This window comes from Oncorhynchus nerka, linkage group LG10, assembly GCF_034236695.1.
Source record: "Oncorhynchus nerka isolate Pitt River linkage group LG10, Oner_Uvic_2.0, whole genome shotgun sequence".
Classification (NCBI taxonomy): Eukaryota; Metazoa; Chordata; class Actinopteri; order Salmoniformes; family Salmonidae; genus Oncorhynchus; species Oncorhynchus nerka.
Window position 1 is genome coordinate 34,824,892 of NC_088405.1, and position 13,182 is coordinate 34,838,073.

The following is a 13,182-nucleotide window of genomic DNA, read 5'->3' on the forward strand; positions in this document are numbered from 1 at the left end:
CCTGAAAGGCCGCTCAGCAAGGAATTAATTTTTATTTATTTCACCTTTATTTAACCAGGTAGGCAAGTTGAGAACATGTTCTCATTTACATTTGCGACCTGGCCAAGATAAAGCAAAGCAGTTCGACACGTACAACAACACAGAGTTACACATGGAGTAAAACAAACATAGTCAATAATACAGTAGAAAAATAAGTCTACATACAATGTGAGCAAATGAGGTGAGATAAGGGAGGTAAAAGGCAAAAAAAAAGGCCATGGTGGCGAAGTAAATATAACATAGCAAGTAAAACACTGGAATGGTAGATTTGCAGTGGAAGAATGTGCAAAGTAGAAATAGAAATAATGGGGTGCAAAGGAGCAAAATAAATAAATAAATACAGTAGGGGGAGAGGTAGTTGTTTGGGCTAAATTATAGATGTGCTATGTACCGGTGCAGTAATCTGTGAGCTGCTCTAACAGTTGGTGCTTAAAGCTAGTGAGGGAGATAAGTGTTTCCAGTTTCAGAGATTTTTGTAGTTCGTTCCAGTCATTGGCAGCAGAGAACTGGAAGGAGAGGCGGCCAAAGGAAGAATTGGTTTTGGGGGTGACCAGAGAGATATACCTGCTGGAGCGCGTGCTACAGGTGGGTGCTGTTATGGTGACCAGCGAGCTGAGATAAGGGGGGACTTTACCTAGTAGGGTCTTGTAGATGACCTGGAGCCAGTGGGTTTGGCGACGAGTATGGTTGACGAGCATGCATTTAGTTGAACTTGTATTTAAGAGCAATTGGAGGCCACGGAAAGAGAGTTGTATGGCATTGAAGCTCATCTGGAGGGTTGTTAACACAGTGTCCAAAGAAGGGCCAGAAGTATACAAAATGGTGTCGTCTGCATAGAGGTGGATCAGAGACTCACCAGCTGCAAGAGCGACATCATTGATGTATACAGAGAAGAGAGTCGGTCCAAGAATTGAACCCTGTGGCACCCCCATAGAGACTGCCAGAGGCCCGGACAACAGGCCCTCCGATTTGACACACTGAAATCAATCAGAGAAGTAGTTGGTGAACCAGGCAAGGCAATCATTTAAGAACCTAAGGCTGTCTAGTCTGCCGATGTGGAGATTGACAGAGTCGAAAGCCTTGGCCAGATCAATGAATACGGCTGCACAGTAATGTTTCTTATCGATGGCGGTTAATATCATTTAGGACCTTGAGCGTGGCTGAGGTGCACCCATGACCAGCTCTGAAACCAGATTACATAGCGGAGAAGGTATGGTAGGATTCGAAATGGTCGTTAATCTGTTTGTCGACTTGGCTTTCGAGGTTCTTAGAAGGGCAGGGTAGGATAGATATAGGTAGTGTGCCACCCCCTTTGAAGAGGGGTATGACCGCAACTGCTTTCCAATCTTTGGGACCTCAGATGACACGAAAGAGAGGTTGAACAGGCTAGTAATAGGGGTGGCAACAATTTCGGCAGATATTTTTTTAGAAAGAAAGGGTCCAGATTGTCTAGCCCGGCTGATTTGTAGGGGTCCAGATTTTGCAGCTCTTTCAGAACATCAGCTGACTGGATTTGGGAGAAGGAGAAATGGGGAAGGCTTGTGCGAGTTGCTGTGGGGTGTGCAGTGCTTTTGACCGGGGTAGGGGTAGCCAGGTGGAAAGCATGGCCAGCTGTAGAAAAATGCTTATTGAAATGATCAATTATATAGTGGATTTATCATTGGTGACAGTGTTTCCTATCCTCAGTGCAGTGGGCAGCTGGGAGGAGGTGTATTTATTCTCCATAGACTTTAGTGTCCCAGAACCTTTTTGAGTTTGTGTTGCAGGAAGCAAATTTCTGCTTAAAAAGCTAGTCTTGGCTTTTCTAACTGCCTGTGTATATTTGGTTCTAGCTTCCCTGAAAAGTTGCATATCATAGGGGCTGTTTGATGCTAATGCAGAATGCCATAGGATGTTTTTGTGTTGGTTAAGGGCATTCAGGTCTGGAGAGAACCAAGGGCTATATCTGTTCCTGGTACTAAATTTCTTGAATGAGGCATGCTTATTTAAGATGGTGAGAGAAAAAACCCAGGCATCCTTTACTGACGGGATGAGGTCAATATCCTTCCAGAATACCCCGGCCAGGTCGATTAGAAAGGCCTGCTCGCTGAAGTGTTTCAGGGAGCATTTGACAGTGATGAGTGGAGGTCTTTTGGCCGCTGACCCATTACGGATGCAGGCAATGAGGCAGTGATCGCTGAGATCTTGGTTGAAAACATCAGAGGTGTATTTAGAGGGCAAGTTGGTTAGGATGATATCTATGAGGGTGCCAGTGTTTACGGCTTTGGGGTGGTACCTGGAAGGTTCATTGATAATTTGTTTGAGATTGAGGGCATCAAGCTTAGATTGTAGGATGGCTGGGTTGTTAAGCATGTTCCAGTTTAGGTCACCTAGCAGCACGAGCTCTGAAGATAGATGGGGGGCAATCAGTTCACATATGGTGTCCAGAGCACAGCTGGGGGCAGAGGGTGGTCTATAGCAGGCGGCAACGGTGAGAGACTTGTTTTTAGAGTGGTGATTTTTAAAAGTAGAAGTTCAAATTGTTTGGGTACAGACCTGGATAGTAGGACAGAACTCTTCCAGGGTTTTTGGTGGTCTTCCTAAGCCAGGATTCAGACACTGCTAGAACATCCGGGTTGGCAGAGTGTGCTAAAGCAGTGAATAAAACAAACTTAGGGAGGAGGCTTCTAATATTAACATGCATGAAACCAAGGCTATTACGGTTCCAGATGTCATCAAAAGAGAGCGCCTGGGGAATAGGAGTGGAGCTAGGCACTGCAGGGCCTGTATTTACCTCTACATCACCAGAGGAACAGAGTAGGATAAGGGTACGGCTAAAAGCTACGAGAATTGTTCGTCTAGAACGTCCGGAACCGAGAGTAAAAGGAAGATTCTGGGGGCGATAAAATAGCTTCAAGGTATAATGTACAGACAAAGGTATGGTAGGATGTGAATACAGTGGAGGTCAACCTAGGTATTGAGTGATGAGAGAGCGATATTGTCTCTAGAAACATAATTGAAACCAGGTGATGTCATCGCATGTGTGGGTGGTGGAACTGAAAGGTTGGATAAGGTATAATGAGCAGGGATAGTGGCTATACAGTGAAATAAGCCACTAAACACTAACCAGAACAGCAATGGACAAGGCATATTGACATTAAGGAGAGGCATGCTTAGTCGAGTGATCATAAGGGTCCAGTGAGTAGTGCGGTTGGTTGGGGTAACGGTGATTCACACAACTAGCCAGGCCATCGGTAGCAAGATAGCATAGGATGGAGGTCTGTTTTTAGCCACCTTGTGTGTTTCCATCGGTAGATTAGTGGGGTTCCGTGTGGTAGAGGGGATCAATCCAATTGGCAAAATAGTTATAGTGACCCAAGAAAAATTGTCCGATAGACCTATTCAGATAGCAGCCGATAAGACGGCTAACGATTAGTGGGCCGCAGATGGGCATTCAGGTAACGTTGCGACGGAGGGGCCAGTTGGATAACTCCGTCGGGCAGATAACGTCGGTAGTCCAGTCGGGAAGGCCTGGTGGGGCTCCGCATCGGCAGTAAAGTGGGTCCGGATAGGTGATTGTAGTCCAGGAGTGGCTGATGGAACTCTTCAGCTGGTTAGCTCCGGAATAATTGATGTTTGCTCCGGGATCGGAGCAGGAAGAAGGAAGAAGCCACTGCTCTAAAACCGCCATAAAAAGCCAGACTAGGGTTTGCAACTGCACGTGAGGACAAAGATTGTACTTTTTGGAGAAATGTCTTCTGGTCTGATGAAACAAAAATAGAACTGTTTGGCCATAATGACCATCGTTATGTTTGGAGTAAAAAGGGGGATGCTTGCAAGCCGAAGAACGCCATCCCAACCTTGAAGCAAGGGGGTGGCAGCATCATGTTGTGGGGTGCTTTGCTGTAAGAGGGACTGGTGCACTTCGCAAAATGAGAAAGTAAAATGATGTGGATATATTGAAGCAACATCTCAAGACATCAGTCAGGAAGTTAAAGCTCAGTCGCAAATGGGTGTTCCAAATGGACAATGACCCCAAGCATACTTCCAAAGTTGTGGCAAAATGGCTTAAGGACAACAAAGTCAAGGTATTGGAGTGGACATCACAAAGCTCTGACCTCAATTCTATAGAACATTTGTGGGCAGAACTGAAAAAGCGTGTGTGAGCAAGGAGGCCTACAAACCTGACTCAGTTACACCAGCTCTGTCAGGTAGAATGGGCTAAAATTCACCCAACTTATTGTGGGAAGCTTGTGAAAGGCTACCCAAAACGTTTGACCCAAGTTAAACAATTTTAAAGGCAATGCTACCAAATACTAATTGAGTGTACTGGGAATGTGATGAAAGAAATAAAAGCTGAAATAAATCATTCTCTCTATGTCAGGAGTTGTGAAAAACTGAGCTTAAATATATTTGACTAAGGTGTATGTAACCTTCTGACTTCAACTGTATGTTTTAACTTAGTTTGAGAAAAGCTAATGGATTGGTCAAAATATGGCTGGCAGATTATAGACAAATCAAAAATCTGGTTTTACTTGTATATTTAATTCACTGTAAATCCACTTCACAGTGGATTTACTTCAATCGCTATCATGGACGTCTAAGATGAACCACACTGAATCTGGAAGAAAACTATTAACTCATTCTTTGCGTATGTAACACTAATGCTCAATCATCTGCAAACATCTTCATGAATTATATCAGATTCACTCCAGATGTATTTAAACTCATGAATGAACATAAAGGATGATAGTGTTTGCTTTGTTATCCAAATGATCTTGTGTCCTTTTTCATCCTGTGAACCCAGTTCATTGCTGCTCGCTGCTATATTTTTACTTGTTGTTTTTAGAAGTGTGACTTCAATAGGGATGTCACATTTTTGCTTGCAAGTGTCATGCCACTCTGTTGCTAATAGCTAATTTGTAACCCGTGCTGTCCTTTCTAACCAAATACAGATGGTTTTGGGCCAAATAGAGGAGCATCGGCGAAGCCACCAGCCAATCAACATCCCCTTCTTTGACGTCTTTCTGCACAATCTGTGCCAAGGTATATTTACTTTTAGCTGACTCAAAGCACAGCTAATACCAGACACGCAAAGAAATGGTGCCAAAATCAGGGCTCCAAACTAACATTTCCCCTAACTTTTTCAGTTGGTGGCACCATCCCATGATTTGATTGCACCCCCAAAAAATTGTATAATTTCAGTGCCACAAAAAAAGTAGTTATATTTTAAAGTAATTCTAACGTAATCCACAATGCTTTATTAAGAAGTGTAATACACCTACATTGCTTGCTGTTTAGGGTTTTAGGCTGGGTTTCTGTACAGCACTTTGATATATCAGCTGATGTAAGAAGGGCTATATAAATACATTTGATTTGATTAATAGACCACTGAGATGGTATTCAATAAATAAGTTACGGTAATCCAGTGATTATCAAATCAAAATCGAGTAATTTTATTGGTCGCTTACACATTTTGCAGATGTTATTGCAGGTGCAGCGATATGCTTATGTTTCTATTTATGTTTGGGGCGGCAGTTAGCCTAGTGGTTAGAGCGTTGGGCCAGTAACTGAAAGGTTGCTAGATTGAATCCCAGAGTTGACAAGGTAAAAATCTGTAATTCTGCCCCTGAACAAGTCAGCTAACCCACTGTTCCTAAGCTGTCATTTTAAATAAGAATGTATTCTTAACTGACTTGCTTAGTTAAATAAAGATTAAATCAAAATTTCAAAGATTCTAGCTACAGCAGTGCACTAAGACAGAACAATTCAAACAAATTCGGGCTCCTGAGTCGCGCAGCGGTCTAAGGCACTGCATCTCAGTGCAAGAGGCGTCATTACATTCCCTTGTTGGAATCCAGGCTGTATCACATCCAGCCGTGATTGGGAGTCCCATAGGGTGGGGCACAATTTGTTAAATAAAGGTTAATAATATTAAAATAAATATACAGTGGGGCAAAAAAGTATTTAGTCAGCCACCAATTGTGCAAGTTCTCCCACTAAAAAGATGAGAGGCCTGTAATTTTTATCATAGGTACACTTCAACTATGACAGAAAATGAGAAGAAAAAAATCCAGAAAATCACATTGTAGGATTTTTAATGAATTTATTAGCATATTATGGTGTAAAATAAGTATTTGGTCAATAACAAAAGTTTATCTTAATACTTTGTTATATACCCTTTGTTGGCAATGACAGAGGTCAAACGTTTTCTATAAGTCTTCACAAGGTTTTCACACACACTTGCTGGTATTTTAGCCCCTTCCTCCAGCCTGGAAAGGATGAGATAGCTACAAACCAACAGGCTTGGCTTCAACCCTGCAACACACACACCAATTGATTTAATGGAGCGCTGAATGTATATATATATTTTTCTCTTGCTTTGTTTGCGCTTTTCCATATTATGTCCATCTCTGGTAAACTACCCAGGAAAGGGCTGAAAATAGCCCATATTGGCCTCCCGGGTGGTGCAGTGGTTAAGGGCGCTGTACTGCTGTGCCACCAGAGACTCTGGGTTCGCGCCCAGGCTCTGTCGGAACCGGCCGCGACCGGGAGGTCTGTGGGGCGACGCACAATTGGCCTAGCGTCGTCCGGGTTAGGGAGGGTTTGGCCGGTAGGGGATATCCATGTCTCATCGTGCACCGGCGACTCCTGTGGCGGGCCGGGCGCAGTGCGCGTTAACCAAGGTTGCCGAGTGCATGGTGTTTCCTCCGACACATTGGTGTGGCTGGCTTCCGGGTTGGATGCACACTGTGTTAAGAAGCAGTGCGGCTTGTTTGGGTTGTGTATCGGAGGACGCATGACTTTCATCCTTCGTCTCCTACCCGAGCCCGTATGGGAGTTGAAGCGATGAGACAAGATAGTAGCTACTAAACAATTGGATACCACAAAATTGGGGAGAAAAAGGGGTAAAACTTTTTTTTTTTTAAAGAAAATAGCCCATATGTAGCCTTAGAAATAAGGTTAATGAAATCAATAACAGGAAGGTTGCAAGTTCGAATCCTCGAGCTGACAAGGTAAAAAATCTGTCGTTCTGCCCCTGAACAAGGGGCCCACTGTTCCTAGGCCGTCAGTGAAAATAAGAATTTGTTCTTAACTGACTTGCCTGGTAAAATAAAAAAATAACATCAGATAATATTCAAATGTTAACCATTTCTGAGAATAATTTAGATAATTCATTTGATGATACAGCAGTAGCAATACAAGAATATAACATCTATATAAGAGACAAACGCTTATGCGGGAGGTGTTGCTGTATATATTCAGAGCTATTTCCTTGTAATGCTTAGAGAAGATCTTATCTGAAGTGTTGTGCCAAGTGAACCAGCAACCACATCTGAAGCCTTTTCTTTTGGGGTGTTTCTATAGGCCACCAAGTGCTAACAGTCAGTATCTCAATAATATGTGTGAAATGTTTGATAGTGTATGTGATGTAAATAGATGTCTACTTTCTTGGGGACCTGAATAATGACTGGTTTTCATCAAGCTTGTCCGCTCAATAGGAAGCTTCTCACTGTAACCAGTGCCTGTAATCTGGTTCAGGTTATTAATCAACCTACTGTTCCAGGGTGTTTACAAATACTACAGGGTCAAGATTATTCAAATGTATTGATCACATTTTTACCAATACTGTAGAACTTTGATCTAAAGCTCTATCCGTACCCATTGGATGCAGTGATCACAATATGTGGCTATATACAGGAAAGCCAAAGTTCCAAAAGCTGGGCCTAAAATAGTATATAAGAGATCATTCAAAATATTTTGCTCTGACTTTTTTATGTGGGTGATGTAAAAAATATTTGTTGGTCTAATTTGATTAATAAGGAGAATCAAGACGCTGCATTTGATGAATTTATGAAATTGCATCATTCAATTATTGATAAACATGCACCTGTTAATTTAAGACTGTTAACTGTTAAGGCTCCATGGATTGAGGAATTGAAAAACTGTATGGTTGAAAGAGATCGTGGAACAGAAGGTGTGGCTAATAAGTCTGGCTTTCTAAAAATTGAGAAATGATGTGACTAAACTCCAATCTTTTAAAAAAATTAATGAAGCCAAGATCAATGATATAAAGAATGATTGAGATAAAAGTACTTTAAATTAACTTATGGGCAGAAAGACAAATTCAACTCCATCTTTTATCGAATCCGATCACAAAACCATTTGATCCTGCCAATTATTTTTATGATGACTTAATTGACAAAGTGGGCAAACTTAGGCAGGAAATGCCAACAACGAACAGTGAGACATCTTATTCATGCATATAAGAAAAACTATAATGAAAGAAAAGCGGTGCAAGTTTGAATTTTGTAAAGTGGAAAAATGTATCGATCAATAATGACAAACCTGGCATTGACAACTTAGATGGAAAGCTACTGAGGATGGTAGCTGACTCTATAGCCACTCCTATATCTTTAATCTGAGCCTAGAGGAAAATATTTGTCCTCATGCCTGGAGGGAAGCCAAAGTAATTCCGCTACCCAAGAGTGCTAAAGCAGCATTTTAGTGGTTCTAACAGCAGACCTATAAGCTTGTTGCCAGCTCTTAGCAAACTGTTGGAAAAAATTAGTTTGACCAAATACAATGCTATTTCTCTGTAAACATATTAACAACAGACACTCAGCATGCTTATAGAGAAGGGCACTCAACATGTACTGCACTGACACAATTGACTGATTTGTTGAAAGAAATTGATAAGATTGGGAGCTGTACTGTTAGATTTCAGTGCAGACGTTTGATATTATTGACCATAACCTGTTGAAAAAAAACTTGTCATGGCTTTCCAATCCATGATATGGCAATCTATCTAATAGAACTCAAATGATTTTCTTTAATGGATGCTTCTCTATTGTCAAACATGAAACGTGTGGTGTATCGCGGCAGCTCTCTAGGCCCTCTACCCTTTTCTATTTTTACCGATCACCTGCCACTGGCATTAAACAAAGCATGTGTGTCCATGTATGCTGATGATTCAACCATGTATGCATCAGCAACCACAGCTAATGAAGTCACTGAAACCATTAACGAAGAGTTGCAGTCTGTTTTGGAATGGGTGGCCAGTAATAAACTGGTCCTAAACATCTCTAAAGCGAAGAGCATTGTATTTGGTACAAATCATTCCCTAAGTTCTAGACCTCAGCTGAATCTGGCATTGAATGGTGTGGCTGAACAAGTTGAGGAGACTAAATTACTTGGTGTTACGTTTTAGATTGTGAACTGTCATGGTCAACACATAGATTTGATGATTGTAAAGATTGGGAGAGGTCGGTCTGTAATAGAGAGATGTTCTGCTTTTTTGACACCACATACCAAACAGTAAATCCTGTAGGCTCTAGTTTGGTCTTATCTTGATAAGTCGAGTGCTACAAGGAAAGACCTAGTTAAGCTGCATCTGAGAGTTGAAACATTTAATGTGATGAAAATCCAAAATGGGATACATAGTCAACTTACACACAGCTCTGACACACACACTAACCCCACCAGACATGCCACCAAGGGGTCTTTTCACATTTCGCAAATCCAGAACAAATTCAAGAAAGCATACAGTATTATTTAGAGCCATTATTGCGTGGAACTAAGTTCCATCTCATATTACTCAATTAAACAGCAAACCTGGTTTCAAAAAACAGATAAAGGATCACCTCACGGCACAACGCCTCTCCCCTATTTGACCTAAATACATTGTGTATGTATTGATATGTAGGCTACATGTGCCTTTTTTAAAAATATGTTTTTGTTATGTGGTTCTATCCTTGAGCTGTTCTTGTCTATTAATGTTCTGTATTATGTCATGTTTTGTGTGGACCCAGGAAGAGTAGCTGCTGCTTTTGCAACATCTAATGGGGATCCTAATAAAATACCAAATAGAAAATATGTGTACAGCAGTAGTGATATTATCATCCTAGACTATATACTGAACTTATATGTGACGATTATTAAAGTGACCAGTGTTCAATTTATTATGTACATAGGCCAGCAGTGTCTAAGGTGCAGGGTACATTACTGGGTGGTAGCCGGCTAGTAACAGTGATTAAGTTCAGGGCAGGGTACTGGGCGGGCCGGCTAGTGGTGACTGCATAGCAGTCTAATGGCCTGGAGATGGAAGGCATAGGTTGACAATATGGCTATTTTTGTTATTTTACTTTCAAAAAAGAGTTCCAGAATCCTGTTTTTGTTCAATAAATAAGAAGTTGCCTTCATCTTTATGCGCACTATTACATTTAGAGAAACATTTTAGAATAGCCCGTCTGATTCAGAACATACAGTTGTGACAAAATGGTTGCAGTCTGGAGGCCTGCAAAATGTATCAAATTATCATGTAGCATAATTCCTTTTTTTAAATTCTGTTTTCATAAAATCAAGAAATACATTACTAGTACTGGCAGATTATTTACTTGACCTAATCAGCCCGTAAGATTTGATTTAGCTTCTGAAAGTTAAAGTACAATTTGTCTTAAACTGTCCTGTTAATCTTGTGACCGTTAACAACAGGATCTAGTTTGGAACTCAAGGAGGACAAGTGCTGGGAGAAAGTGGAGGTTTCCTCTAATCACCATCGAGCGAACAAGCTCACTGACAAGAACCCTAAAACCTACTGGGAGTCCAATGGCTGCACAGGTTCCCATTTTATCAACATCTACATGCACAAGGGGGTGGCTATTAGGTATGTCCACACATCACTTTGGCCATACTGAGGGTTTATAATGTTGGAATGTTTACTCTTGATATCTATGCACAATATGTAAAGACAATTGAAATTGAAGCACACCTGTGTTGCTCACTGTTCCCTTGCCTGTATACCGAAATATTTGTGTTATTGCCTTGTTCTTGCAGCTGTGGATTATTATGCTAGACTGCATGCTGTATCTTAAACAACTGCTGCGTTTACTTCAATGGCATCCATAGTTGTACTATTTCTTACTATAACAATTGGGCACTTACTGTAAACACATTTTCTCATTTTCTTGTTAAACCAAGGCAATTGTCAGTTCTTGTGGCCAGTGAAGACTCCAGTTATATGCCTGCCCGCATTGTAGTACTTGGAGGAGACGACCCCACAAATATCAACACAGAGCTGAACACAGTAAGTAGCTGTATAGGCAGGCAGGAGTAGAAAAATCTTTGGAAGTAGGTTATATGTATGATCTTGTCTTTTTAAGGTTTAAGCCTCTCCCCCAACTCTGTGATTTACAGGTCAATGTGCCTCCGTCAGCCAATCGCATTGTGTTACTGGAGAACATGACCCGCTTCTGGTCCATTGTGCAGATCAGGATCAAGAGGTGTCAGCAGGTGGGCTGTGGCATCATGAAAATTGGAATTTCAATTGCATTTTACTTCCTGAACTGAAATGGTATTGATCACAACCCTGGTCAGCAGGGAGTCTACTTTAAAATGTTGAACCTGCATTAACATCATTTTCTCCACACCAGGGTGGCATCGACACAAGGGTCCACGGTTTTGAGGTGTTGGGGCCCAAGCCCACCTTCTGGCCCGTTTTCAAGGAGCAGCTCTGCTGTCGCACCTACCTCTTCTACACCACCAAAGCCCACACCTGGTGCCAGGAGATCCTTGAGGACAAGGCCCAGCTGCTGCAGCTCTTCAACAAGTAAACCTTTCTCTACTACACACTACTGCTAACTGCACTCACGCCCAGACTGCTCTAACCTGGCCTGGTGTGTGTGTCTGCAGACTGAACAGCGCTCTGCGACATGAGCAGATGTTTGCTGACCGCTTCCTGCCCGATGCCGAGGCAGCGGAGGCTCTGGGACGCACTTGCTGGGAGGCGCTCATCACCCCCATCGTACAGAGCATCACCATCTCTGGTAACTTCCGGAGTCTCTGGATGTTTCTCAATATGCATACTACCGTACGCCACACTCATGCGCCAAGTTTATTCTCCGAGGACGTTATCCTGAGTACGGAGTGTGGAGAACGCATAAAACATTACATTTGAGAAGCACTCCCACTACTGTATAACCTCACACTGCACCTCTTCATTCACTGAACCTTCTTCCAGCCAGGACAATGCAACAATTGAGACGAAACCAGATATACACAAAGCAAACGTTTTACTTCATAATTATCAGCTAGCTGTATGGAAATCATAATAATCTAGCTAGCTAGCCAAACAGGCAAAAATGACCTAAATCTAATGTTATGCAAGGTAGATGTACACTTTTCGTGGGTAGCGAGCTACCAATTCTTCATGGCGATCTGGCTAGCTAGCTAACAGTAGTAGATTGCCAGTTAGCCCCATTGACTGTTTATGGGCTTAAGATCTACGCACACTACAGTGGGTTTTGTGGGCAGGTAAACATGCCAAAATTAACACAGCATATATTTATTAACGTATTAAGATACAATATTGTAGTCAGGCAACGTATGAGATGTGGCTATGCAACATTTCATTTTCTCTCTCTACAGTTCAAATAATGACATTTTGTGTAATTTTTACGTGGTTGCGTAATATTTCTGTGCATACTTTATTTGCATGCTTAAAAATATGTTCAAATGGAGTAAGCATTCGACAAGTGCCCTCCGTGCTCCATTTCGCATACTTTGATTTGGAATCATACTCCGACCATCCCATGTTACAATTTGCGTGCTCAGAGCACGGTAGTATGCATTTTGAGAAACACACTCTCTCACTTCCTGCAATTCAGCTACATTCTGTCAGCCATACATTTTCATCAACTAAGATGATTTTCTGTCAGAGTTGTAGTATGCTAACCTTGCTTTTCTCCTCCACTCCTAACAGAGACCCAAGACCTCAGTCCCCTCTCCTGGTTACTCACTGAGTACCTGGACAACGCAGAGTCAGCCAGGCGCTGCAAGAGTCGGGCCGCCATCTTCAACTCCCGCGTCCGTCGCCTCACCCACCTACTGGTCCATGTGGATACCAGCCGAGTGAACACAGAGGAGCTCAAGCCGCCCATCAAATGCAGTGAGTAATCCTGTAACCCTATACCCTACCACTTCTTTACTTCTGATAAACACTGAAGTCTTTTCTCTGTCCAGCTGTGACTGATATTTCATTAGGCATAGTGGGACAAAATGTGGGCCTCTCAACCTTTTTGAATAGTATTTTGGCAATTATTGCCCCTAAAATTGGGTGCGGAAATCCTACAGGAATTGCTAATCAAAATGAGCTGCAAATAAATC

The 13,182-nt window shown here is 42.0% G+C and overlaps 1 protein-coding gene across 6 annotated transcripts in view; it reads left to right on the plus strand.

Annotated features, from left to right (window-relative positions):
• LOC115135214 (cullin-9-like) overlaps nucleotides 1-13,182 on the plus strand; it is a 73,757-nt gene that overhangs the window by 26,273 nt on the left and 34,302 nt on the right. For all 6 annotated transcript variants that reach the window (XM_029669669.2, XM_029669665.2, XM_029669666.2 and 3 more), the window contains exons 15-21: nucleotides 4,974-5,064; nucleotides 10,513-10,684; nucleotides 10,999-11,104; nucleotides 11,215-11,310; nucleotides 11,451-11,626; nucleotides 11,710-11,843; nucleotides 12,779-12,964. In XM_029669669.2, coding sequence (XP_029525529.2) covers nucleotides 4,974-5,064; nucleotides 10,513-10,684; nucleotides 10,999-11,104; nucleotides 11,215-11,310; nucleotides 11,451-11,626; nucleotides 11,710-11,843; nucleotides 12,779-12,964 — 961 coding nt within the window. The remainder of the gene's footprint in view (nucleotides 1-4,973; nucleotides 5,065-10,512; nucleotides 10,685-10,998; nucleotides 11,105-11,214; nucleotides 11,311-11,450; nucleotides 11,627-11,709; nucleotides 11,844-12,778; nucleotides 12,965-13,182) is intronic.